This window comes from Wolffia australiana, chromosome 13, assembly GCF_029677425.1.
Source record: "Wolffia australiana isolate 7733 chromosome 13, ASM2967742v1".
Classification (NCBI taxonomy): domain Eukaryota; kingdom Viridiplantae; phylum Streptophyta; class Magnoliopsida; order Alismatales; family Araceae; genus Wolffia; species Wolffia australiana.
The window spans coordinates 12,789,897-12,813,585 of NC_135847.1; the positions used below are offsets into that span (position 1 = coordinate 12,789,897).

At 42.2% G+C, this 23,689-nt stretch overlaps 1 protein-coding gene across 7 annotated transcripts; it reads left to right on the forward strand.

Annotated features, from left to right (window-relative positions):
• The first annotated feature begins 2,571 nt into the window (after positions 1–2,571).
• LOC144711466 (uncharacterized protein At5g08430-like) lies at positions 2,572–21,884 on the forward strand. Of its 7 annotated transcripts, none has more exons than XM_078585478.1 (10): positions 2,572–2,691; positions 3,651–3,730; positions 10,505–10,692; positions 11,233–12,040; positions 12,119–12,240; positions 12,472–12,531; positions 12,694–12,744; positions 13,532–13,602; positions 13,819–14,016; positions 21,665–21,883. In XM_078585478.1, the coding sequence occupies exons 1-9, from the start codon at positions 2,606–2,608 to the stop codon at positions 13,913–13,915; spliced, it is 1,563 nt and encodes a 520-aa protein (XP_078441604.1). In that variant the 5' UTR covers positions 2,572–2,605; the 3' UTR covers positions 13,916–14,016; positions 21,665–21,883. The 7 variants fall into 7 exon arrangements, with proteins under 7 accessions (XP_078441604.1, XP_078441606.1, XP_078441602.1 ...); XM_078585480.1 differs by having other exon boundaries at positions 10,568–10,692; XM_078585476.1 differs by lacking the exon at positions 2,572–2,691 and adding an exon at positions 3,238–3,351 and having other exon boundaries at positions 21,665–21,884.
• Positions 21,885–23,689: the final 1,805 nt, after the last annotated feature.

Below are 23,689 nucleotides of genomic sequence, written 5' to 3' on the forward strand. Positions count from 1 at the left end.
TTGTATTCCATGGCCTTTCGCATTCCCTGCCATATGTACATGACAAAAGGACAAAAAAACAAAGGAAAAAATCTCTTTATCGATGCTGACGTGGCGGCACATCGGCGTGCCACGTCACCCTATGCCATAAAAAACCAAAATACTTAAAATTTCATAATAAATCAAATAAAAGCCCAAAAAATACGTATATATATATTGACTTGGAAAAATCGTATCGTTCTAAATTTAATATCAAAAAATTGCAGAAAAATCATATTCTATCTCAAAAGTTATATTCTTTTAAAATATACTGTTAGAAAAATTCCAAAAAATATAAAAAATTCAGAAATTTTTTCTAAAAATAAATTTAATCATTTTAAGCTTGATAAGATGCAAATATGAGTAATTTAATGCATAAAGACACATAAATATAATGATATAAGGCACTAGAAATGCATGTTATCAGACCCCCCCCCCAAGTTTAATAATTGCTAGTCCCTTAGCAATGGCATTTAAAATATCTTGGCTGATACATTCACCTTATAGTCATAACAACATGAGCTTGAAGTAATTATGATATCAATTACACCTCTAAGTATGATTATACCCATGTAATGCTAGAATGCGTATGAGAGACTCCCTTGTGCCAACCACCAATATTCCACAGTAGGACAATGATTGCCGACAAAGAGGATTACAATAACTGAGAAGGGAGATAACGACCATCAACAAGCGGGATAATGATCGTTGAGGACAGAGATGAAGAGTATGGACAGTGTAGACAACAATTATCACTGATGACAAGGGATAATCGGTGCCATGAATGGGGTCACGGAAGAAGACAATTATGATAATTATCTCTCTTGTGTGCACCCTCTATTGCTCTCTCACTCACTCTCACTTTCTCTCTCTTCCGCTCTCTGGCTCACCCACTCTCTTTTCTTATCTATCACTAATATTCTCTCTCCTCCTCTCTTTCTATGTCTCGATGATGGGCTCTCTCCGATCCTCTCTCTCGCTCCTTATTGCTCACTCTCCCTCTCTCCCTCTCTCTCTATCTCATTGTCACTCTCTTTGTACCTCTCCCTCTATATCTCTCATGCACTCTACTCTCTCTCATTCACGCGCACAATTAGTATCTCAATGTCTCATGAGGTCTTTACTTCTCTCTCTACCTCTTGGGTTCTCTCTCTCTCTTATTGTTGCGCTCTCTCACTCTTAATCACTTATCTTCCTCATTTTCTTGTTCTCTCTGGTTCTTTCACTCTGGCTCGAGTGCTCTCTTCTTGGTCGTTCTCTTTCTCTTGTTGTCACTCTCTTTCCACCTCTCTCTGCGTCGGGATACACTCTTCTCGCTCACTCTCTCTCCCAATCCTCCTTGCTTTATATATTGCACAAACACTTTCTTTATCTTTCTCTCTCCCTCTCTTTCTCTGTGGTTCTCTTTCTCACTTTCTCTCTCAAGCTTGCTCAACACACACTCTCTCTCGCATTCTTTTTCACTTTCTCTCTCTCACTCTTTATTTCTCTTTATCTTTCTCTCTCTTCAATTGTTTCTCTCTCTCCCTCAGTCTCTCTCTGGATTGCCTGGTCCATTGTTTCTTTGCATATTTAGTCATCCGCCCATCCATCATACATTCCATTTTTTGGCATGGAAGGATGATGGAATAAGACTGATGATGGAGTTATGACGATGACTAAACACAGACGAATCTGACAAAAAATAAATGTTGTGGGTGGATGACTAGATGGAAGCATGTTCAGTCCTGAAAGGCTCCATCTTTCATCCAACAAGCTAGTCTATTGACAATATGGGACAACAACTACACACGAGGGGGATGACACCCACCAACGAGAGGGATGATGACTGTTGAGGATTTAGATGAAGACCATGTATGACACAGACAATTAGGGAATGGCACGTCGGGGAAGCGACGCACGGGACATGACGGGATGGATGATGATCCGTGATGGACGGTGTCATGACGAAAGTTTCATCACGTCACTGTCCCGTCATACGTCCTAGAAGTTCGGAAAAATCCGTCACGTTCGCGTCATCGTCATGGTTTACAGCGTATCTCCAATTATCTCTAGACGGCATCATTTTGCGCAGACGAACTAATACATGGACTATTCTACAAAATACCAAGAAATTGAGTTAGTGACACCACGTGTCGAAATATCGGCCATCGAAAAGCTTAAATCTAACGATTTTCTAGTTTTTTGGGTCATTTTTAAAAATCTGTCATGGGCGTCATCCGTGACGGCCGTCTCGTCATGTCATCTGAGGCCCTCCATTACCGTTGGGTCATCGTCACGCCCAGGTCGTCGTCCGTCACCGTCACCATCACGAGCCCCTAATTTCGTCACCATCACCTTCATGTCATCCGTCACATTGCCGTCGTGACATGTGATGTGACGGATGATGGCTGGCGTTCCCTATACTGAAAGGGGATAAGAAAGAAATTCAGTCCTCCGGAAAAAGCGTCATCCGTCATTCGTCCAGGTTCCAAATGAGATTCCTCGGGAAGCGCGCTTTACAATTTTTTGGGTTGCTATATAAAGGCAGCCGACAAATTCGAATTTGGCAGAGTTCAGAGTTCAGTCGAGTTCGAACTTCGAAGCGATGGAAGAATTGCGCAAGGAGGAAGTGGCGGAGGACTACTGTTTCGTTTGTAAGGACGGCGGGAGATTGCTAATCTGCGAGCATGGGCAAGTTCGACGCGATTTCCTGTTCTTTTTTTCGTCTTTTTTCTGATTTTATTGTTGTAATCACCGTTGTTGTCTGCTTTCGCCGATGTTTTCATCTTGTTCGACTCTAGAATCTCTCTCTCTATTTGTAGATTTTCCTTTTTGGATGGATTGTAGTGTTCTGCAGGTGTGTTTGGATATAATGCTGCATTGGATTACCTTTTTGCGCGTCAGAATGATTTTTTTAAGGTCTGATTGTGTCAGGGCGCTACGGCAATGTTTTTTCGGTAGTTTTTCAGATTGATAAAATGTTTTTTTCGTAGTTTTTAGGTCTGTTTTGAGAGACACGAAGATGTTTCGTGCTTTGTGTAATCCTTTTCATCCTCGTACTGGGACATAAAATGTCAAAGAGTGGGTCCTACGTTTGTGCGTCAGAAATAATTTTATTTTAGGGCAGATTGTGTCAGAGCCACAGCATGATTTTTTGGGTGGTTTTTAAGATTAATGAGAGACTCGAAGGTGTTTCAAGCTTGGTTCAATTTTAACCTTTTTTTGGATCGTGAAATGTCAAACAATGGGTCCCGCGTTTGGCCCCGCGTATAAGGAAATTATTTTCATTTGGGTTTCTTCCTTACTGATCGTTAGGACTCGGAAAATCTCCAGGAAAGAAGGATTCTATTGGTAATGTTGTGTTTTTCTTTCGAACGTATAAATACTGTTGTAATGCCTGAGGGGTTTTATATTTATCGGTTATTAAAACAGCTGACATGGAAACAATGGTTTGGAATTCACTTACTCATTCTACTTTGCCGATTTAGTTTCTTTGTTACCTCTAGATGTCACCGTGCATGAGATATCTTATCACGCTCTGTTTTTGGATTATTTCGTTGTTGTATCTAATTAAAGGATACTGTATTCTCTACTTGCTTGGTATTTTTCGTGTTTCCTAAAATTTGTTATGCCTCATTCTTCCAAAACAGTGACTGCCTTAAAGTTTATCATCCCCAATGTGTGGGAAAGGATGAATCTTTTCTGGAGGGGGAAGAGAGATGGAGATGCGGTAAGCTATATGAAACTTTTCTCGTTTTCTCCTTTTATGTGGCTTCTGATTACCTATCTGTGGATCCCCGATAGTACCTATTTGATGATGAAACCATATTATTTAATGAACTGTTTTCTCGTCTTTGGATTCTATATCTGTCAGAGGATATAGAGGGAAGGAGAATCAGAATGTCCCACAAGACAAGGGCGGAGTATGGGGGCATCAGAAGACACAGACAGTCTGATGTCCACCAAGAGAATACCTCTCTTATTGCTTTCCCCCAGAATGCTACACTAGTACTGTTGTATGGGCCTCTACTAAGTATAAGTACCCAGTAGCCAGCTTATATGACTCATCCCAACAGACACAATCTTGTTGAGAAGGTTGAATCGTGGAAACATGTGATTTGTTGGACCATATGTTGGGCCACAGATAAGGGTGTTTCTTAGATTCAGTCAGAGAGCACCTGCCTATACTATTTTTTGGTCTTCTTATTTCTTTCCTACGCCTCATTTAACTCCTCAGATAGTCATTTTACCGTTTCCTGAATGGTTTCTGTCGATTCAACTCGTATTTGAGAGTATGAGAGAGAGGAGATAGCACAGAGTAAGAGAAACAGGCAAAACAACACTAACTTATCGTGTACACTGAGTCTGTATTTAAATGTATGCCTGTAATGGCTAGTTTTTACTAGCCGTTACTTGCCTGATAATGGGCCTACCCGATAAGGGTGACTTACCGGATCTGTCAATTGAACAGATCGGGTAATGGGCTGATTAACCCAATACAGAAGAGGCTTATTCATCAGCCTTAAAACAAATATATTCAACAGTTTCAATAGGCAGGATATGATCAGGGACCACCTGTAATCCCCATATTTTATGTGGAGGACTGATTAAGTTAAATGTGATTGGTTTTTCATTCCCTCAAACCTCTCTGCGTCAGACAGAAAGCCTTGGGCAATCTTGTCTGGTCTCCCAGACTGTGGCAGGGTGTGACACATTGCGAGAGACGAGTGCTCTAGGGGATCAACACCTGTAAACTAAGGTAGGATGTCCCCAATATGGTTCCAATTAAAGTAATGAGAATAGGAAAAGATGGGGTAGTCAAACATGGGGCGTTGACCAGTCAACAGGCACCGACCTGTTAGTAGAATTCTTTACCTTACAAGTGTGACATTCATATCTGTTAATAGAATTCTTGTTCTTTTCTTACCAAGTCGATACAGTTCATATCAGTCCTCCACTGACCTGGCCCTCTTTCCCTTTGCCAAATCTACCCTGATGACTAAATCTTCTTTCCTCATCAGGGGGGGATTGCATCATATTCCCAATCGAAGCAGAAGCTGCGAGGTTCTGATATGATGTGAGACTTGTCCCTTCTCTTGGTCCTCCTCTCTTAGTCTCTCTCTTTCTCTGCCTATTGTCAGACGATCTTCCCTGTGATGTAGGCGCCATTTCTCCTCCTCTAACCTCTGAATCATCTAGATATCTCTCATTATCCCTTGAGGATTCTAAAGAAAGTTTATGTTTCTATTGAAGTATTTCGGGTTACATTTGCCTCATTGGCTTGACATCCCCCAGGATCCTGTGAAGTTCAATGGCTTCAATTTGGTGGTTGCCGCCAATATGTGAAGTTGATCCTTGAGAGTAAAGGGTTGAACTGTTATCTTACAGAGATTGTGGTTCCAAACAGCCTGAAGCACAAGGCTTGGAAGAGAGAAGAGGCTATGGTTCATGCATGGCTGCTAGACAGCACAACAGGAAGCAGGTGCTGGAAAAACCTGTACCTGAAGACCACTAAGAAGATCTGGGGTACTATCCAACAGAGTTGTCAAGAACACATTTGGACGGTATATGAGCTAGTGACTAGAGCTACCAGCCTTATGCGGGGGAATATATATGTCGTTGAGTATTCAGATGAATACCAACCCATCTGGGGGGAGACTGATCAATGCAGACCTATTCAGAATCCAAAATCTTCCAAGCAGCAATATACGCTGTCGGTTCGCCAGTTCGGATTCCCTATGAGACTGAGTTAAAGATATGTGGAATACTTTAGTTAAAGATTTATGGATGAGATTCTGGAGACTTGTGCCGAGCAGAATATTGACTGGAGGATATATAAGCTTTCAGTCAAAGCATTTGATAAGGTCCCTCTTAGGACCTATCATGAGAGCTAAAGAAGGCGCCGTCATCTGGCACATGCAACATGAAGCGGCACATGTCATCTTTGAATACAAGGCGGGATATGCTCCCTCATTATGAATAAAGAAAAGGGAGCTGTAGGCAGGGGGATGGTTCCTTTTCAAGAAAACTCTGTTGGGGGGGGAAGTTGTTACAAGGGAGAACCAATCCGGCTTGGGTAGAAGGCCAATCCGGCTGTCTCTTCCTGCGTCCTCTGTTCCCTTAAATCAAACACTTACAGGGAGCTTCATCTCATTGATGTCTTCATCTCGTTTGATTTATTGAGTAATTTTGCGGGTTATATTCGAATAAAATTCTTGAAATTCAACTCATATATTGAATATTGTTGAAGATTCTTGATATCTCGAGTTCTTGAATTTCTTCAATCAAAGCTATTACTGTCTTCATGTAAAGTCAGGATCGTAACTTTTTGGTTTTTGAGCCACCACAATCCTTGAATAACGACTAGAAACACCCGATCACAAAGTAGATGCAATTCAAAATTGATTTACTAATTGGGTTGACCACCAAGTTCCGGAGGTCTTCTTTCTTTCCTTGAATTTTTTTTTTGATTTACTAATATATTGGACCATCTGATGCAAGAAATGGCCAAACCTCTGCGCCGACATGAAGAATAAAGTTCCCGTGGTTTTACCATCTCATGCAGCACAAGAAGCACCAGTACATGTTCCTGAAAGACGAGTATAGTTTGACCATAAAAGTCTGGCTGAAATGTGCGGAGAGGTTTTTTTGTCTTCACACTATGGCTGATCATACAAGGATCATGCAACCATGCGAGGACCGAGTCAATCAAATCTTGGGAGACAACTACGACGAGGTCTTAAACTGGGACAAGAAAAGAGTTCCGGTCAGGGGGCATCACCATTCTTGAAAGGCCTAAGACAAATCTTCCCCAAAAGTTTGGGGGTTCTACTCAGCCTGACTAGGTGATGGCTCTCTATTTCTCCTCTGGGCAGATCACTGGTCCTCATGTGGCCCCCTGCGAGTAACGCTCCTGTGACTATTTGCGCTAGCACAAAGCCCCGAGATCACAGTGGGGGAGTGTTGGGGCGGCACATGGAACATGAGGTTTGTGGGCGTCCTATCAGATAAAAGAGTAGTGGACCTCTTGGATTTGCAACAAGCATTGAATCAGCTTTGCCCAAGACCCGACATAAAAGATGGTTGGGAATGGACCAAAGCCCCCTTTAAAGTGTGGAAAGCGTATTTGGGGATTAGCCAGGGAAACACAGAAAACTTAGAGAATGCCCACGCATGCCGGATGATATGGAGTCCTGATATGATCCTCTACCCCCAAAGGGTATCATAGGAGTTTAGCCCACTTGGGGCATTTTAGTAATTTCATGTTTAGGACACCCGACGGTGAACCATATCAGACTACCACCCTGTAAAAAAATGTAGCCTGATGCAGCGACAGAATGTGTACTGTGCACAGGAGGCAATGAGGACTATAACCATCTATTTTTCGGGTGCCCTTTTGCTCTTACGCTTTTGGGCCACTGGAACAGCTGCGGTGGTGAACACGACATCAGAAGAGGCCTTCTGGGAGTCCATGCAGAGACCTGGATCCAGAAGAAATGAAGAAGGGGTTAGAGCGCTGACAGTGCTTTGGGGTATTTGGAGCCACAGAAACGAAATGATATTTCGAGGTGGAACAGCCTCTACGGACAGGCTAACCCACGAGGTGGAGGGACTCATGGCGTCATGGTTCCCTTTCTTCAATAAAAAGGGGGAAGAAGAGAAGTACTCATGTAAAGGAGCCTTAGGGATCGATACATGTATATGCCGGGTGGTTACCAATCTTTTCGGGTGACTGCATTTTTGTATTAAAAATAACTATGGCTGATCATGACAAGCTTCGCCAAATATCGCGACATCTGGACGACTCAGCATTAACATGGTTAATACATAAAGAGGAATATTTTGGGATGGTGTCTTGGCTGGACTTTAAGGCACATTTTGAAGGGAGGTATGGTTTAGTCATTTGTGTCTTACGTCAGCAGTTATTCGAGATTCAATAAACCTCTTCAGTACATGAATGCATACTGAATTTAAAGCACCTGAGATTAAAGAAAGTGCTTACCTCGGGGGCCCCATACCCGAAATCAGAACAGAAGTATTCTGCCTCCTTATGCTGAGCTGCCTTCCCAAATGACAGCTAAACAAAGAGCTTCCTCATCGACAATGACAAATACTACGATGTTCCCTATTCAACAGACACGCTTCACAACTATATGAAAGAAATAACAGGCGAAAAGATCCGAAGATTACTGATTCGGAATTCCAATCATGTAAGGACAAGGGCTATGTTTTCATTGAAATTACAGGTTTAGTCCAGGACACAGACTTAAGAAGAATTTAAATCTCATATTGATAAAAGGAAAGAGATGATACTCCAGTTTCGGAAGAAGAAGATTTTCTTGAAGAAAACCAGAAGAAGATGATGAGAGAGTGTTAAGACTCTAACTGGTTCCATGACAACAGTAGATATATGAATGTGATCCAACACGGAGATCATGGATTCTTGACAATATCCCAACCTATATGAAGTAGAAATGTATTGAACGTGCGATTTGGTATAGCAGAATAGAGAATACACATAAATCTGTAGAATGTCTGTAAAATAAGAACAATATCAAGATGAAAGGTGGAGACTACTCTCCTGTGAGGATCTTGGAAGCTGGTGGCCATATTGGTCTGCAACAGCTTCCTCGGTGGAGAATTTCCCTCGTACCGAGATGTCTGACGATGATTCTTCCTCCTTTCACCAAGTGCCACCCCTTTCTTTATATAGCTTTATTCCTCCTGCTCTTTTTCCGCACTTTATTCTAGGCTTGCCACATGCCGCCTCACTCCGCACGTGCGGTATGAATCATGCGCCTTCTCTTGGTTTGGTAAGTCCTCGCTAGAGGTTTATCAGAGCGATTTAATGAATACTGAAGACAGACTAATAACTGAGGGGTCTTGATGCATCCTCCTCTGTTTGAGATGCTTATGCAAAGCTCAGCGGTAGACACATAGGGGAAGACCTGAGGATCCTCAGGTCGTGTTGAATCATATGGTGACAAAAGTTCTTCATTAAGGTGAGATTTTTCTGTTGGCTGTTCCTTCGACGAAGACTAGTGACGAATGTCATCCTTTAGAGATGGATCCCAGAAGCTTTGGTGGGGTGTGCTATGTGCGCAAAAGCTGATGAGGACTGTGTCCATATTTTCTTTGAATATTCATTTGCCAGAGCAGTGTGGACCCATTAGCCAGTCATGGGGATGGATATCTCCTCGAAGGAGGCCTTTTGGGACTCTATACAGAGTGGTGCAAGAAACTACCTTTTCTGGGTGGGTATTTTCTCAGGCTGTTTCAGAGATTTGCCTCTTCTGGATCTCTAAAACTTTTGGGTAGTATCAATGGTTTACCTATTATAGTTCTTGAAAAAAAATTTTCAACAAAAATACTTTTTGATGGGGGATTTACTCATAACTTCATAAATCCAGCAATCTGCCCTCGATATTGATTCCCATTCTAGTGAGATCCAGATTTGATGTCATGTTAGGAGATGGCTTTCTAAAATCCTCACATGACATCTGTTTGATAGTCCATTGCATATTCAAAGCCTGAACATTCTGCAAGATTTTCTACCATTAGCACTGGGTCAATTTAATGTAGAATTGGGCATACAGTCCAACTGCCTTTTCCTTTTTTTTGGGTTCCGAGTGGCTTCGAGGAGTGTGAGGTTTTCTCACTTAACATTAGCACATGTGATAGAGACCCAGCAGTAGGCATGATACATCAACAACATTTTGGTGCAAGAAACTAGATTTTATATCATGTTATCTTTAGACAGCTTCTTTTTCAAAGCTCGGTAGACCAGTCGCTATGTTAAGAGCAAAGCAAAGAACAGCAGAGCCCGTCGACTGCCCCTTGTGCGCTAGGGGCGAGGAAAACTGCTCACACCTTTTCTTCACATGTCACCTCGCTCAAGGAGTATGGGCCTCGCAACAGATTTCAGGGGTGAATATCTCCTCAGACGACGATTTTTGGGCATCAGTCACGATGGGTGGATACCAGAGCAGAATGGAGTGGGGGAGAATTCTCGCAATCAAAACGAATTGGTGTTCAAGGGAGGAAAGGCTTCAGTCAAGAGTGCCATATTTGATGTTGAGGCACTAATATCTTTTTGGGGGCTAGGGGGATAAAAGCAGGATGTGCAGTCATAACTGTAAATGATGTGTACATGACTTTGTTTTTTAATAGTATCAGGTGGGCCACCGGTTTCGGGTGGTCTGCCCTATTTCCTTCAAAAAGCAAAAGAGCAAAGCAAAGAAGCAACGACACATGGGAGAAGGAAATTCATCTTCATCTGGATGTAAATAATCATAGACACCACTTAATAATGTCGTGCTAAATTAAAACTCCAAGTATGGCCTTGATTTCCTGACAGACAGGATAAACTTTTAAGGGGGGGAAATCAGGAAAATGCCCTTTTTTGTCATCCTGTCTCCCCAATGACCTCAGCTTAATAATAACTTTTGGCCACCGTTTATTTTTTTGTCAATTGTTTTTGATTTAATGTCAACTTTGGGTACAGCCCGGCACAAGTGTTTTGTCTGCCACCAGAGTTCAAATATTCTATGTTTTTGCTGCCCAAAAGCCTGCTGCATAGGATGTATTGAAGCTGCTAAACTTATAGAAGTTAGAAAGTCAAAGGGCTTCTGTGGAAACTGCCTGGAGTTATTGATGTCGGACAAAATTAACGAAAGCCACAAGTCGACCCAGGTGACTTTTGCAGAAATATGAGCTTTTATTTCAGTCATATTCGTTGTTCTATGTTGGAGAAAACTTGAAAATCCTCTAGATGTGTTTTTGAAAAAAATAACTTTGAAATTGAAAAGCATCCCAACCTGACATATGACATAAAAGAAAACGGATGCAAGTTATCACCTAAGGAGATTGGATTGAATTAATTATTTTCATCGCAGTATTTGTGGTTTCATATACCAAAGGATTTGTTTATTCACAACGTATTTTTATCAAAGTTCTTAAGATCATTTGATTGTTTAGAAAAATCAGTGTGTACTTCAAATACCAATGCATAAGTCAGTTTATCAGGCCGGATAGGGAGAGAGGCTTTTCGTCAATTGTTCCTTCACAATAGTAAGAAAGCTAAAGTCACGAACTTTTAAAACTTGATTTGGATAGCTTGTCTGCCCATAAATCTATAATTGTTTTATTTTCCTCTGGTCTCTCCTCGTTCATATATTCAATCAACTTCTTTTATCCCATGGAGTTTGACAATTGCAATTTTCCTTTCTACAGGGGGAGCTGGACTTGGGCAGTTCTGGAACAAAAGAGCTTTTTATGGAGTATTGGCATCAAATAAAAATAAAAGAGAGGATCAGCTCCAAAGAGCTTCAAAACGCAGAAACTCTGCTAAAGAAACGGTACAATCTTAAAATTTCATGCACAGATGTTCAACACATCGATAAGAATGTGGAAGTCATGTCGGGTGACATTTGTGTCACAACGCTGAAAGTTGGACAAGGTAGAGGCACCAGAAAATATCGACGCAGGAAAAGAGTATTCAAGGGCTGGGGATCCGTGGAGCTCTTTGAGTTCCTCAGATCTCTTGGTAAAGATACTTCACAGCCCCTTGATCAATGGGATGTTTACAAGATTATAGAGGAATATATCTGTAAGAATAATCTTTTCCTCTCGAAAGCAAAACGAAAGACGATTGTGTGTGACAGTAAGCTGCATTCCCTTTTTGGCAAGGTCAAAATCAAATTTCCCAAAATTTATAATATTCTAGAAGGGCATTTTGCCACACATGCAGCTCAAGATGCCTTGTCTTTGGAATCTGAAAAGGATTCATCTGATAAAGAATCTCAGATACAGAAGGGGACAAGTTCTGGCTGCACAGACAAGCAGCAAGGAGGTCACTTTGCTTCAGTAGTGCCTGAAAATCTTAAGTTGGTCTATCTCCGAAAATCTCTTGTCATGGAGTTGCTGAAGGACTCGCAAACGTTTGACCGAAAAGTAATAGGATGTTTTGTGAGAATAAAAAACAATAGCGAAAATGTTGATTTCTCCTCCGATAAAGCATTTGTGCTTCTGAAAATCTCTGGTTGGTTAATTCCGCTTTCATCATTTATGAGCCTCTTTAAATATCTGCAATTCTAGTAACTGGTTAAGATGATGTCAGGGATTGATACTCTCTCTGAGACCTATGCTGTTGGTGGAATGAGCACAAATATCATCTTGCGCGCTCATAATTGTTCCAAAAATATCAACATTTCTCTGTTGTCTGATGATGATTTCATGGAGGTACCTATTGAAATCTGAGATGCATTGCTTTGATCTTATTTGTCATGCATATTGCAGGTTACTTATTTTCACCGATTTTCTCTGACCTATTTTCTTTGTGGGTTGAAATGTCATGGAAGAATTGAAATGCCGAGTTGTGAAGTTTCTGTCTTTGTTATTGCCCTTGTCATCTTTTCTGCAATGATATGGGTCAATTATCCTTTCTTTCTTCTCAGTTGTTACTTTTGGCAGGAAGAGTGTGAAGATCTCAGACTATTTATTGAGAGAGGTTCCTTCGAGAGGCCCACTGTTGTAAGCTATCCATGAAAGCTGATAATACCTGTTCTAAAGTGTATTTCATGGTTTTATCTGACTATTTATGTACAGATTAAATTTTCATGACCTTTTAAGGCTAAAAGTTTTTGAAATGAATGTATTAACACCTATGATACTGGTCTTATGTTCCCTTTCCAGGAGGAACTTGAGGAAAAGTGCAGATTCATTCGTGAAGATATAGTGAACCATGTAAAGTTTTTTTTTACTTGTGCCACTGAAAAATTCTCCTAAGTCATTAGTTTTGATTAATTTTTAAATATTATTTTTACAATTTTTATAATGTTATATCATGTTGACTATTGCACCCTCTCTCTGCACTATTTTTTGTCAATGTCCTCTCTTGTGTGTACTTACATGGAATTAAGTGATATGATCTCCGCTGGGGAACGTATCGAGAAAGAAGGAGAAGGAAACCTTGGTGGGATGGACGATGCCAATGTGGGCAAGGTCGGAGGAACGGTAGAGTGGGTGTCAGTGGAGGAGGGGAAGAGACCCGGCAGAGTGGACGTCATCAATGGAGATAATAGCTACCAAAAGGAAATACTGAATTGTCGCTTCATGTCCTGCCCTCCAACAAGGAGGGCTACATATTTAAACGTAAATACAAGATGAGAGTGCAAAGACAAGAATGCCCCTATTGGGCTTACTAGAGGAAACAGATCATGACACTAAATTACCCCTCTTAAACTAGGTAGGCCAAACCCAGTTGAAGTATTTGATGCTTATTAAGAGGTATCAGAGAGTGCTGTTGGCGATGTTTTCAATCAATAATGGCGCCAAGAGCTTCTCTGGAGCTCTGACAATCATATCGTTCCCATCCTCTCTTTCTGTATGCATGAAAAATAGAGATGTTGATAAAGCCAGGGTATTTTTGAGTTTAAATTTTCTACGTTATGTCAAATTGGCTGTTCGGTGAAAACACCTATCTTTTTTGTGTTATGTTTCTCACTTCTATTTTTCTCGTTGTGCTTCACAGTTGATCAAAAGAGAACTTATGATCCTTCAGAGGCAAATCGAGAGGGCGAATGAGAAAGGATGGTATCGAGAATATCCTTATCTTTTGGAAGTACTATTTACATTATGTACCCCCATCTTTTATTCATTTTCACCTGGTTGTCAGATTCATTTAAAAAGTATGAAATAAATCATTACAGAAGAACATTTTGATAACTGAACCGGGAAGTTTAATGTCTCAAAAAAAATTTTAAAATACCGTATTCTGGTAATTTGTGTGGTGTTACCCTTGACAATGTCCTGGCTTACAAAAATGGAACTCATCGGAAGAAGAGCTCTGCTTCAAACACATGGTGAACGAGAACGCCTTTTGAAGGAGATCCCAAAAATCATTGCTGATGTATAACGAGAAGCAGAAGATGTTAGGGACCCTACCTGATTATACCTGCACAGACGGGGCCAGAAGTAGCGAGATTTTCAAAGGAAAGAGGATTGCTCAAGCACTTAGTAAGACTCTCCTCTCTTGCATTCTTATTCAAGTCGTCTCTTTACCTCTTGCCTTCCCTATCTTGCTGGGTCATCATGGCCACAAGAGTTGCGACACGACTCGAAATGTATTTTATGTTTTCTTTTATTTTATTTGATGTATGTGTTGAGCCAGAGTTTGTTAGTTTATGATAGGATTCCCAGCCCACATGGGGGCATTTTCGTCATCTTATTATGCTTTCTCTCTCTCCCTATGTTGCCTTTAAATAGCACAGCCCTCCTCCAAGGAGGGCAGACTTGGATTTGATTATGAAGTAGTGGTTTCCCTTCCCTCTTCGTCTCTCCTACGTCTACAGGCCCTCTCCCTCCGCGATCCCTGTCCTCGTGATCGCCTCTACCTCACCGCGTCTCCAGGCGGTTCGTCCCGGGCCTATCCCTACCTCCTCTGCTCGGCCCTCCCCTACCCTTCCCGTTTCACCTCGCAACCCCCGGGAATTCCCTTCTCGTCTCACCCGCTTCCACCTTCAGATACGGACCTCGACCAAGGTCCCTATCAGTTTACTTCTACTTTATTCTCTTTATTACTTGTTGCTATGTGAGCTATCACAGATTATTATTGGGCCACATACCCGTCTCTTTTATTTGCTTTCTTAAGAGTCAGTAGGCCATGTGGTTTCGGTGGACCACATGACTTGTTCTTTAGTCATTCTCACGCGAATAAGTGACTTGAGTTTATTGGGCCCTGGCCCAGTTGTTTTTAAGAGTGTATTTAAACCAGACCCAAATCAAAATTCAATGTGTAATTATTTTGAAACCCTTATCAGTGTTAGAGGTCTGGAGTTGCTGGAGGGAAGCTTGTCATCACCAGGATTATGGTAAAATCTTTGTCTATATCTATCAAGAAAATTTTAGAAACTTTCGTCAGAAAAAAAAGAAAATAAGTAACAAAGTTGAAAACACAATTCCACAATATTCCAACTGTTGATTGAGAGAAGGAACCGATCACAGTCAATTTGGGAAGAAACATCTCAGGAACACATCATGGAAGTAACAGTGCAAAGAAGAACCAATAGATTTGGAAAGGAGGACAGGGTGGATCTCCCTAGTTCTATCCTCTGCCTCAGCAACTAATTAAATATTGGTCAATGTCGTCTGCCCACTGTCTCTCTCCACCATGTAGGATCATGTTGCCGCAAGTTTGAGTCATTTGGTCCAGCACATGTCCTGATGGGTCACGCATGCTGCCTGATATCTCCTTGGCTCACTCAATTTTGTAGTACCTGTAGAGGTTCCTATCAGATTGGTGATTCTTGACACTGTAACTGATCTGGCTTCCCTGGAGAGCTGATAAGGGTATTTTCTCCTCCCAGCAATGGGGTTATCTTATTTCGCCTGGTTTTTTATAGAGACTTCTGGCAAAGGACGATGGGAGTCTCTTGGATTGCAATATGAAGGCTCAAGAGGACTCACCTGCCCCTGGAACCCTGAGGAACAGGGAAAGAGTCAATATTGCTCTCCAAGACATTCAGATTGAATTTGATGACCTGAATCGTGATATGATACTTATAAGAGTCTACGAGAGGAAGTGTCGAGGAGAAAAAGGGAGGGTCAATGTCATGTAAAGGATCGCAGATCCAGGTGGTGCCTGATATAATTCGCCAAAGCATATATGTTTGGCCCAGTCCAGAAGCCTCGGCCCAGCCCGCTGATGATCCCATATAAGCCCTCTCTCTTGAGAGTAGAGGGCAGGAAAAATATCACTGTGAGTCTCCCTTTCCTACCTCCTTCCTCCTTAAGGCCTTGACCCTCCTTTTCGTGCCTGCTGGTGGATGCAGCCCTCTTCTACCGTGCGACACCCTCCCTCTGGCAATCTTTCGCCATTTCCTCACCATTCCCGTTCTTCCCTTCTCCCCGGGAACCGCTCACTCTCTTCCCCACTTCTTTTATCCCGAACAATCTCTCTTTCGTCTCATCTGAAATTGAAGATTTCGGGTTCTAGTGAACTATCGTTGTTACAGTCAAGGATCGTTACAGGGCTGATCAATCCAGTCCCAACTTGGTATTGTATCAGTGCCGACCTGGCAGAATAACTACCAGTTCTTGACCGGTAGTTCAGAGAGTAAATAAAGGAGACTATAAAGAAAGTAGACAGGCTGCATGGAGGGGGCATCTCTGGTGTCAGACTTTCTTGGAGTGCAAGAGTCCTTGGAGGGCAGAGCTGCATTTGATTTAGGCGTCTGGCCAGGTTCTTGGCCTCCTCGAAGGTTGGAGATGAAGAAGGAGGGACATTCTGATATGGGTCGCACTCGTACATACCTGGAGAAAAGGAAGAAGAAACAGAGTCTTCGTCTCCCGCATGCCACGTCAGATAAGATAACTGATTCTTGAAAATCGTAGGGTTATAAATACCCCCATATAAGGTCATTAGAGGAACTTTTGATGAATGATCACTTATACGAGTCTCCCTCGTATATATTTGGAAAAGAGAAGAAAGAAGAGGAGAACTAGATTGGCCACGTCGGACGACTCTCACGAAGACCCTTAGGCGGGTGATTAGCCTATAAATAAGAAGGTGGAGAAGGTCAGATCAAGAAGTTAGTTGGCGTCTTCAGCTCGGATTGGAGATTCTCCTACTCAGTGGGCGACAAGAGCGATTCGCCTCGTCGCAGTCTTGTTCCCCTTTCTCTCTGTTCCCGGAACTCTGGATAATCTTTTCTACGGATTGAAGGTACATTGTATTGTTTCATCCAATTACACTTGTTTTCGGATTCAACAGAGCTCCTGGTTGATCTACGGTCCGTGAATTGCGTCGCACTCGAGAGGATCAAGTTCGGATCGATAATCTTGGCCGAGATCATACCAATCACCTTATGGTATCGTGGCACGAGTAGCTGTATCCGGCTTTCATGAGGGCAAGAACTCCCGATTCAGAGGTTCTTGAGGGTTTGTTCACCTATCTCTCTCTCTTCTTCTCTCTTACCTCTTCCATCTCTCCCATTCTCCTTTCTCTCTGATACGAGGCCGCATCAGACATACCAGAGAAAACGCACAAGGCTCGCGGCACCAACCCAAGGCGGACACGTAGCAGTCAACCATAGTTGACCGGATTGACTTCCCAAGACAGTATATAAAGAAGAATACGACGAATAAAGCAATCAAGAATTCAGTTGCGACTTGCGGGCTGGAGTCGGGATTGCGATCTCGTTCCGGAGGAGAAGACGACCGATCCGGCCTCTCTCCCTCGATTTCCATTTGGTTCCTTCTAATCTCTATCTCTCGCGCGTCTAGATTCTACGCGTACTCTGTTATTCGTTCCGCCTCCTCTGATTGCTCAGAATATTATTGCTCTCGGATTCTTGGAAGAACTATTACATTGATTCAATAAGTTCTTGCAATTTGTGGTTATCTCGACCCGACCAGGGTCATAACACTCTCCCTAGTCCAATTTCTTGATTTTGTCAGATCTCCATGGGGATAGTAACAAAGACACACAAGAAGAAGAACGAACCCTTCCTATAAATTAAGGAAATGAAGGAAGATTCGGCATCTTGAAGAAGTCAGTTACAGCAGCCTGTGCTGATCGGGAGATCTTCCCTTCTGAGGAAGATGAGAGCTATCTGCTTCATCTCTCTAGCTCAATCTCCTCATTCCAAAGCTCTCTCTCTAGTATCGTCCTTCCTACACCTTAATCGTGGTCTGTTCTCTTCCGGGACGCCTCTTGAACAGCATTGACATTCTTGGAAATCTCTGGTATTTTCTTGAATTTCGAATGACAACTTGCTTCTGTCCATTTCGACATCAATATCCTCATGGGAGCATATCACATTCCGCTTGAAAGACTGAGTAGATCTGATTCCATACTGTAAGTGACATATTTCAATTCTTGAATATCTACCATTATGATACAATAACATATCAAAATGCTATCAGTAGAGCAAGCCGGTGGAGCCATATCTTGATGCAAGGGCCCTGGCAGATCAGTTTATGGAGGAGGGGGAGGTGGTTTAAGAGAAGCTTCGCCATCTAAGGACCCATCCCTCTATATCAGATGTTGAGTTTGCACAGAAAAAGACAGTAAATATTGAATTGTGAGTTCTCTGGCTCTCTCTCCTGCCTCTCTCCTCTCCTTGTGCCATTACCCCGTCCATTCTGATCTAGCGGATGTTCTTACCAGCATGTCGGTGGCATTCCTCTGGAGCTACATGAAGATGTCACCATGGATCCCTCCTCCCTTCATCTTTTTCTTCTCGTTTCCATTTTCTTCCCTTGAGAGATTTCAAGTTCTTTCCTTGAGACTACTGTTTGGACCCTTTGAGAGATTTCAAGTTTATTGAAGTTTATTCATTGGAAGTCTAAGGGTTACTGTCATATTACATCGATACGACTCAGCATCGTATCAAGTCACTGATTGACCAAATACCCTTTGTAATGTTTGCTCTTAAGAGCCCATTTTAGGTCATATGTTCTTATTATCCTGATGTTTTCCTCACGGATAATATTCCTCTCAGAGGATTTGACGGCCTAGAAAATGATCATTTGCCAGGGGTTGCAACTTCTAAACTTGTTCCAAGGATTGTTACATTTGCACTCATGACTTATTCTGAATCAGGAATGCTTATCGGTGTTGGGATCCTGGTATGTATCAAGTTATTTGGGACCTCCAATGTCCTATTTAATGAAGGTCCTGATAAAAAGCTCCCAAGAACTTAACAGAGAACGAATTGAGGGAGGAACGTCACATGTGAACGTCAGTAACGACATGTCTGGATTCAAATAAAGAGAAGGCATGGGAAGTGGTTTATAATTAAAGAGGACCTTCAAGAAGGAACTTATTATTTTCTTGGAGAGAACAATCCCCTGGAGCGGCAGGGCGGCAGCAGAGATCCTCCAAGCCGAACGGGAGCAGATCTGAGTAGGCAATTCTCTAAATTTCTTTGCTTAATGAATTCTTTCTTTTACCCCTACATTGCCATCTTCATATACTATTTTTATTTGGAGAACTATTCTTGATGGATATCTATTCAATTCGACATTTGAACTGGAAATTATCTCAGGTGCTACTCACAACATTTCGTGGGGAACCTTATCAGGTCAATAGTTTTTGCCAGCAGAATTTTGACCCGCCCATTTACTAAAGGATCATCATTTCCTAATGTCAGCCTGCCTGTTTATAAATATCTAACAGCCTATAAATATCTAACAGCCAACTGCCTCCTACTACTGACCGGGCTACTCTCCGTTAATTGGTGCTGCACACATCTACAAGAAGCAGAACAATGCGTAGCAGGATACTACTCCCCGAGGTGATTGGCACTTAAGTGGATATGTGAATCTTATGTGCTGCAAGCGGAGTGCTGATCTCCTCATGAGAATCAGCATCCTATTGAGGATACATATCTCAATATTGCTCGTCGAAGGGTGTGCATGAGCACACCAAATGCCCATTATACTTTGTCCTATTATATTTCCAAACACTGTCTCTCTCTGCAGTATCGCTCTTTGATAGCATCATTGGATCAACATCCACTGCCTAAAAGTGCAGTCTTGGCAGTGCATCAGTCACTGTGGAGGAAGGCTATGAATGCAGAAATTAATGATCTTCATAAAGTTGGAACTTGGGACATTGAGTCACTTCCCTAAGAGAAGAAGCCCATGGGACCAAGTACAAGGCAAGCAGAACAGTTGACCATTATAAAATGCACCTATTGGAAAAGGGGTAAACTCAGGTAGGATTAAATACTTCAAAACTTTCTCTTGTTGCAAATATGGGTACGATGAGGTTACCGATCTCCTTGGCTGTCAACTTAAAGCAGCCTCTACTTAGCTTGTTGTCAAGAATGCATTTCTGCGTAGAGCTGTGGACAAATAGCTAGACATGAATATAGCTCCGGGTTATCTAGGAGTGGGCAATGACGGGGAAATTTTGCTAACCAAATTAGGCATTCAATAACCTTAGACAATCACCCACAGCCTGGTTTGGGAAGTTGACCAGAACCATGAAAAGTCTGAGTCAACTTAAAGCAATGGTGATAAAAAAACAGCTATTCCCTTCAGATGTGACTAGAATCACCGTCGAAAACAACAGTCCCCCTTATTCAAGTCCCACCTTTTATTTATAGGTGATAATCATGTATTTGTGCTTGAATCTGGACTTGATGCGGTGAATTGCTTGATACCCATGTTGGCACAATGCACATACAATGAGTGACCAATGTCACGACATTACAAGGGTGTGTTCCACGGGCCTTTGCACACATTCACCGACTTGCGTGGGGTGTTGATGCCCAACCTGGTCTACGGCAGCAGTGTGAGACGCAATGGTCTGAGCGTATTCGGGTTCCTGGTGCAGGCAATGTGGGAGGGGTTACACCTTGCTCTAGGTGCTTTTGGTGCTGAGTTGGAGAGCTGCTGACCTAGGGCAGTCAGGAATCAATCTTGTGCCAAGTATGTCCTTGTTGAGGGGATGCAGTCTGGATAGACGTATCACAGTCCAAGGGGTCAGAGCACTCTCTGTCTTTCATCTTCGAGGGTAACCAGGTATGTTGGGAGTGCAAGTCACCGATAGGGAACGGCAGCCGTCATCCGTCACGTCAGACGTCACGGGGACGGCAACGTGAAGGATGACGTGACGGTGACGGTGACGAAATTAGGGGCCCGTGACGGTGACGGTGAAGGTGATGGATGACGAACTGGGCGTGACAGTGACGGTGACGGGGGCCCTCAGACGAGTGATGTGACGGGACGGCCGTGACGGATTTTAAAAATGACCAAAAGAGCTTAAAAATCGTTAGATTTCAGCTTTTGGCGGACGAGATTTCGCCACGTGGTGTCGCTAACTCGTTTTCTTGGCATTTTGCAGAAAATTCCCTGCATTAATTCGCTCGCACAAAAGGATGCTGTCCAAAGATGATTGGAGATATGTCCCTCCAATTCTCTCTCATCTGCATGGTTGTTTTTCCCGTTACAGGTGACGGTGACGCCGTCCAGTGACGGGGGCATGATGGGGACGCCGCAAACCATGACGATGACGCGAACGTGACGGATTTTTCCGAAATCCACGGACGGACTTTTTCGTCACATCACCGTCAGTCACCGATCGTCATCCATCCCATCACGTCCCGGACGTGCCATCCCTAGTCACCGACACAAGAATGTGCCAAAGCAGTACTACCTTTGCATTTTTAAGGGCATGAACACTTTCCCTATTATTGTGCTGGGTTGAACCGAGTTAAAGCTTGCTCAGCATTCTCTGACACCGACGGCGTGGCCCTTCGCAAGTGCTAATGATTGTGTGGAAAGAGTCCACCAGGTGCAACCGCCACCTCATTGCTTGGGAATTAGAGAGTGGGATTGGTATTAAACAGAGGGCTTTGAAACATCTCACTCATTGCATAAAACAATAGGCGGAATCATGTTATGTATGAGGTACTGCTAAATTAGCAGAAAATGCTGACATGTTAAATTTTCTTTATTGAATTCAATGATATAATCAGGGTTTTAATTAGAAGGTGAGCTAGACATTTGCAAAATTGGATCCAAAATTAAGGTTCCTCCTCTAGTTGTCTTCTTTGTACAAAATTGGAAGGGATTTACTGAAATAAACACTTTTTCTTTTATCCTTATAAATCGCTTTATTTCCTGGTGTTATATTTCAATTTAATATTTGCAGAGACAGCCGTTGATGTCGTCAAGAAGACAAGCAGGAGTGCTAGTTTTTGTATCTTTTTGGTCCTCACAGCAACTACTGGTTAAACAGTTTGATAAACAGCCTGTCCTTTGTATTTATTTTTTTGAAGAACTCTTTTTTATGTAAAAAGTCCCTTGAAAAATTACCAAGAGCAATGTCACCAGGCCCACACTTACCAGACCAGCCCTAATTTTTTTGCCCTTTTAAGAAGCTTACCGAAGTTGCCAATAGGAATGGTTGCATGGTTCGTTACGAAGTTAAAGGTTACGAAGTCAATCACGTACGAAGTAATGAAGTCAAAGAAACATATAACATATTGAATCTATTTATTATAAATTTTTTATAAATATTATATTTATGTCATATAATTACTGTGAATTGATGACGATTGCGAGGGGTAGAACATGGTGGAAGGGGGTGGAACAGTGTGGAACGGTGGAAGGCTTTGAATCAGGTGGAAGAAAGGGGGTGGAACAAGGTGAGATGTAGTGTTTGCCCATCTGATATCTAATATCGGACAACTGATATCTGATCTCTGATAAGTTTCCCGGGCCGCATCGAGGGCATTATCGTCATGTTTTCCTTTTATGTTCCTTTAAATAGCGCAGCCCTCCCTTGGGGGGGCAGACTTGGATGTTGGTTCTTAAGTGAATGTTGGTTTTCCCCTCCCCTCTCGTCTCTCCTATGTCTAATCTTCGTCTCCCTCCACGATCCCCGTCCTCGTGATCGTCTTTGCATTACCTCGTCTTCAGGCGGCTTGTCCTCGGCCTACCCTTACCCCTTCTGCTCGGCCTCCTCCCGATCCTTCCCGTTTCACCTCTCTACACCGGAAATTTCTACCTCCTCTCGTCCTCTACCCTCGTTCCGATACGATCCTAGATCTAGGTTCGTATCAATCTCTGAACAAAATCCTGGTGATTTCTAATAGTGCACATTGGATATCAGACAGAATTTGAATATCCATCTGATATCGGATATCAAGATGGGTGGTTATAGGTGTCAGGACCTGGCGGATGCCTGTACTGGATATCAAATCCGATATTCGGATATAGGATACTGAAATCCATACTGAAAATCAGTATCTGGATATCCATATTAGGATATTGGTTTGAAAAATGAGCACCCATTGTCCCACATGGAAAAAGTAAAAGTTAAATACATTATAAATAGTTTTGAAGAAATATAATTTGAAAAAACACTACACTCTACACTCCCAGTAATAAATACATATGATAGACACATACTGGACCCCGTCATCTGCAGTACTGGGCGCATTTTGGGCCGGACCAGACGTAGTAGAAACTACTAATTGATTGTTGATGAATTCTTTTAAGAAATATAATCTAAACTCAAACATAGAATATAACTGCCTATAGCTCAATGATGCATTTGTCTCTCCAAGTAAAATGATGACTTATTTTAAATATATTTATATTTATGTCAGATATCAAAAAAACTGATATCCAATATCATCATCCAACCCTTGGATGAAGACGGATGAGGATATCGAGACAGATAACAGTATAGGTTATTGGTACTGTAGCAAATGATATCTGATATCCGGATATCAATAAAGATGGACATTGGATCAACCTATTTCCAATATCTGGTTCAACATCACCGCCCACTGCTCAGGATCAAACCATCCCTTATCAAAATCCCCTGGGACCCGCAATGCGAAAGGTCTTCATAAATGTGAAATTACCAAAGTACATTCAGATCTTTAGGATTCCTTTAACAACAAGCTTCTTCCAACTGTGTAGTTATTAATCTTTCTCTCTCTGAAGAAAATCTGTGGCAGATTAGCAGCCCCACCATAGCTTGGTCTTCTAGAGATGGTGGGCCCATGAGAGGAAATATCATTTTCATTAAAGTGAAAATACAGAAATACCCTTGGTCTTCAGGATTCCTTTGACCAAGGCCCTATCTCTTTATCTCTCTTCCAGTTTCGTCTCTATCCTCTGTAGCAATCTTTTCTTTCTCCTCTCCCTCTCTCCCCTCTCTGTC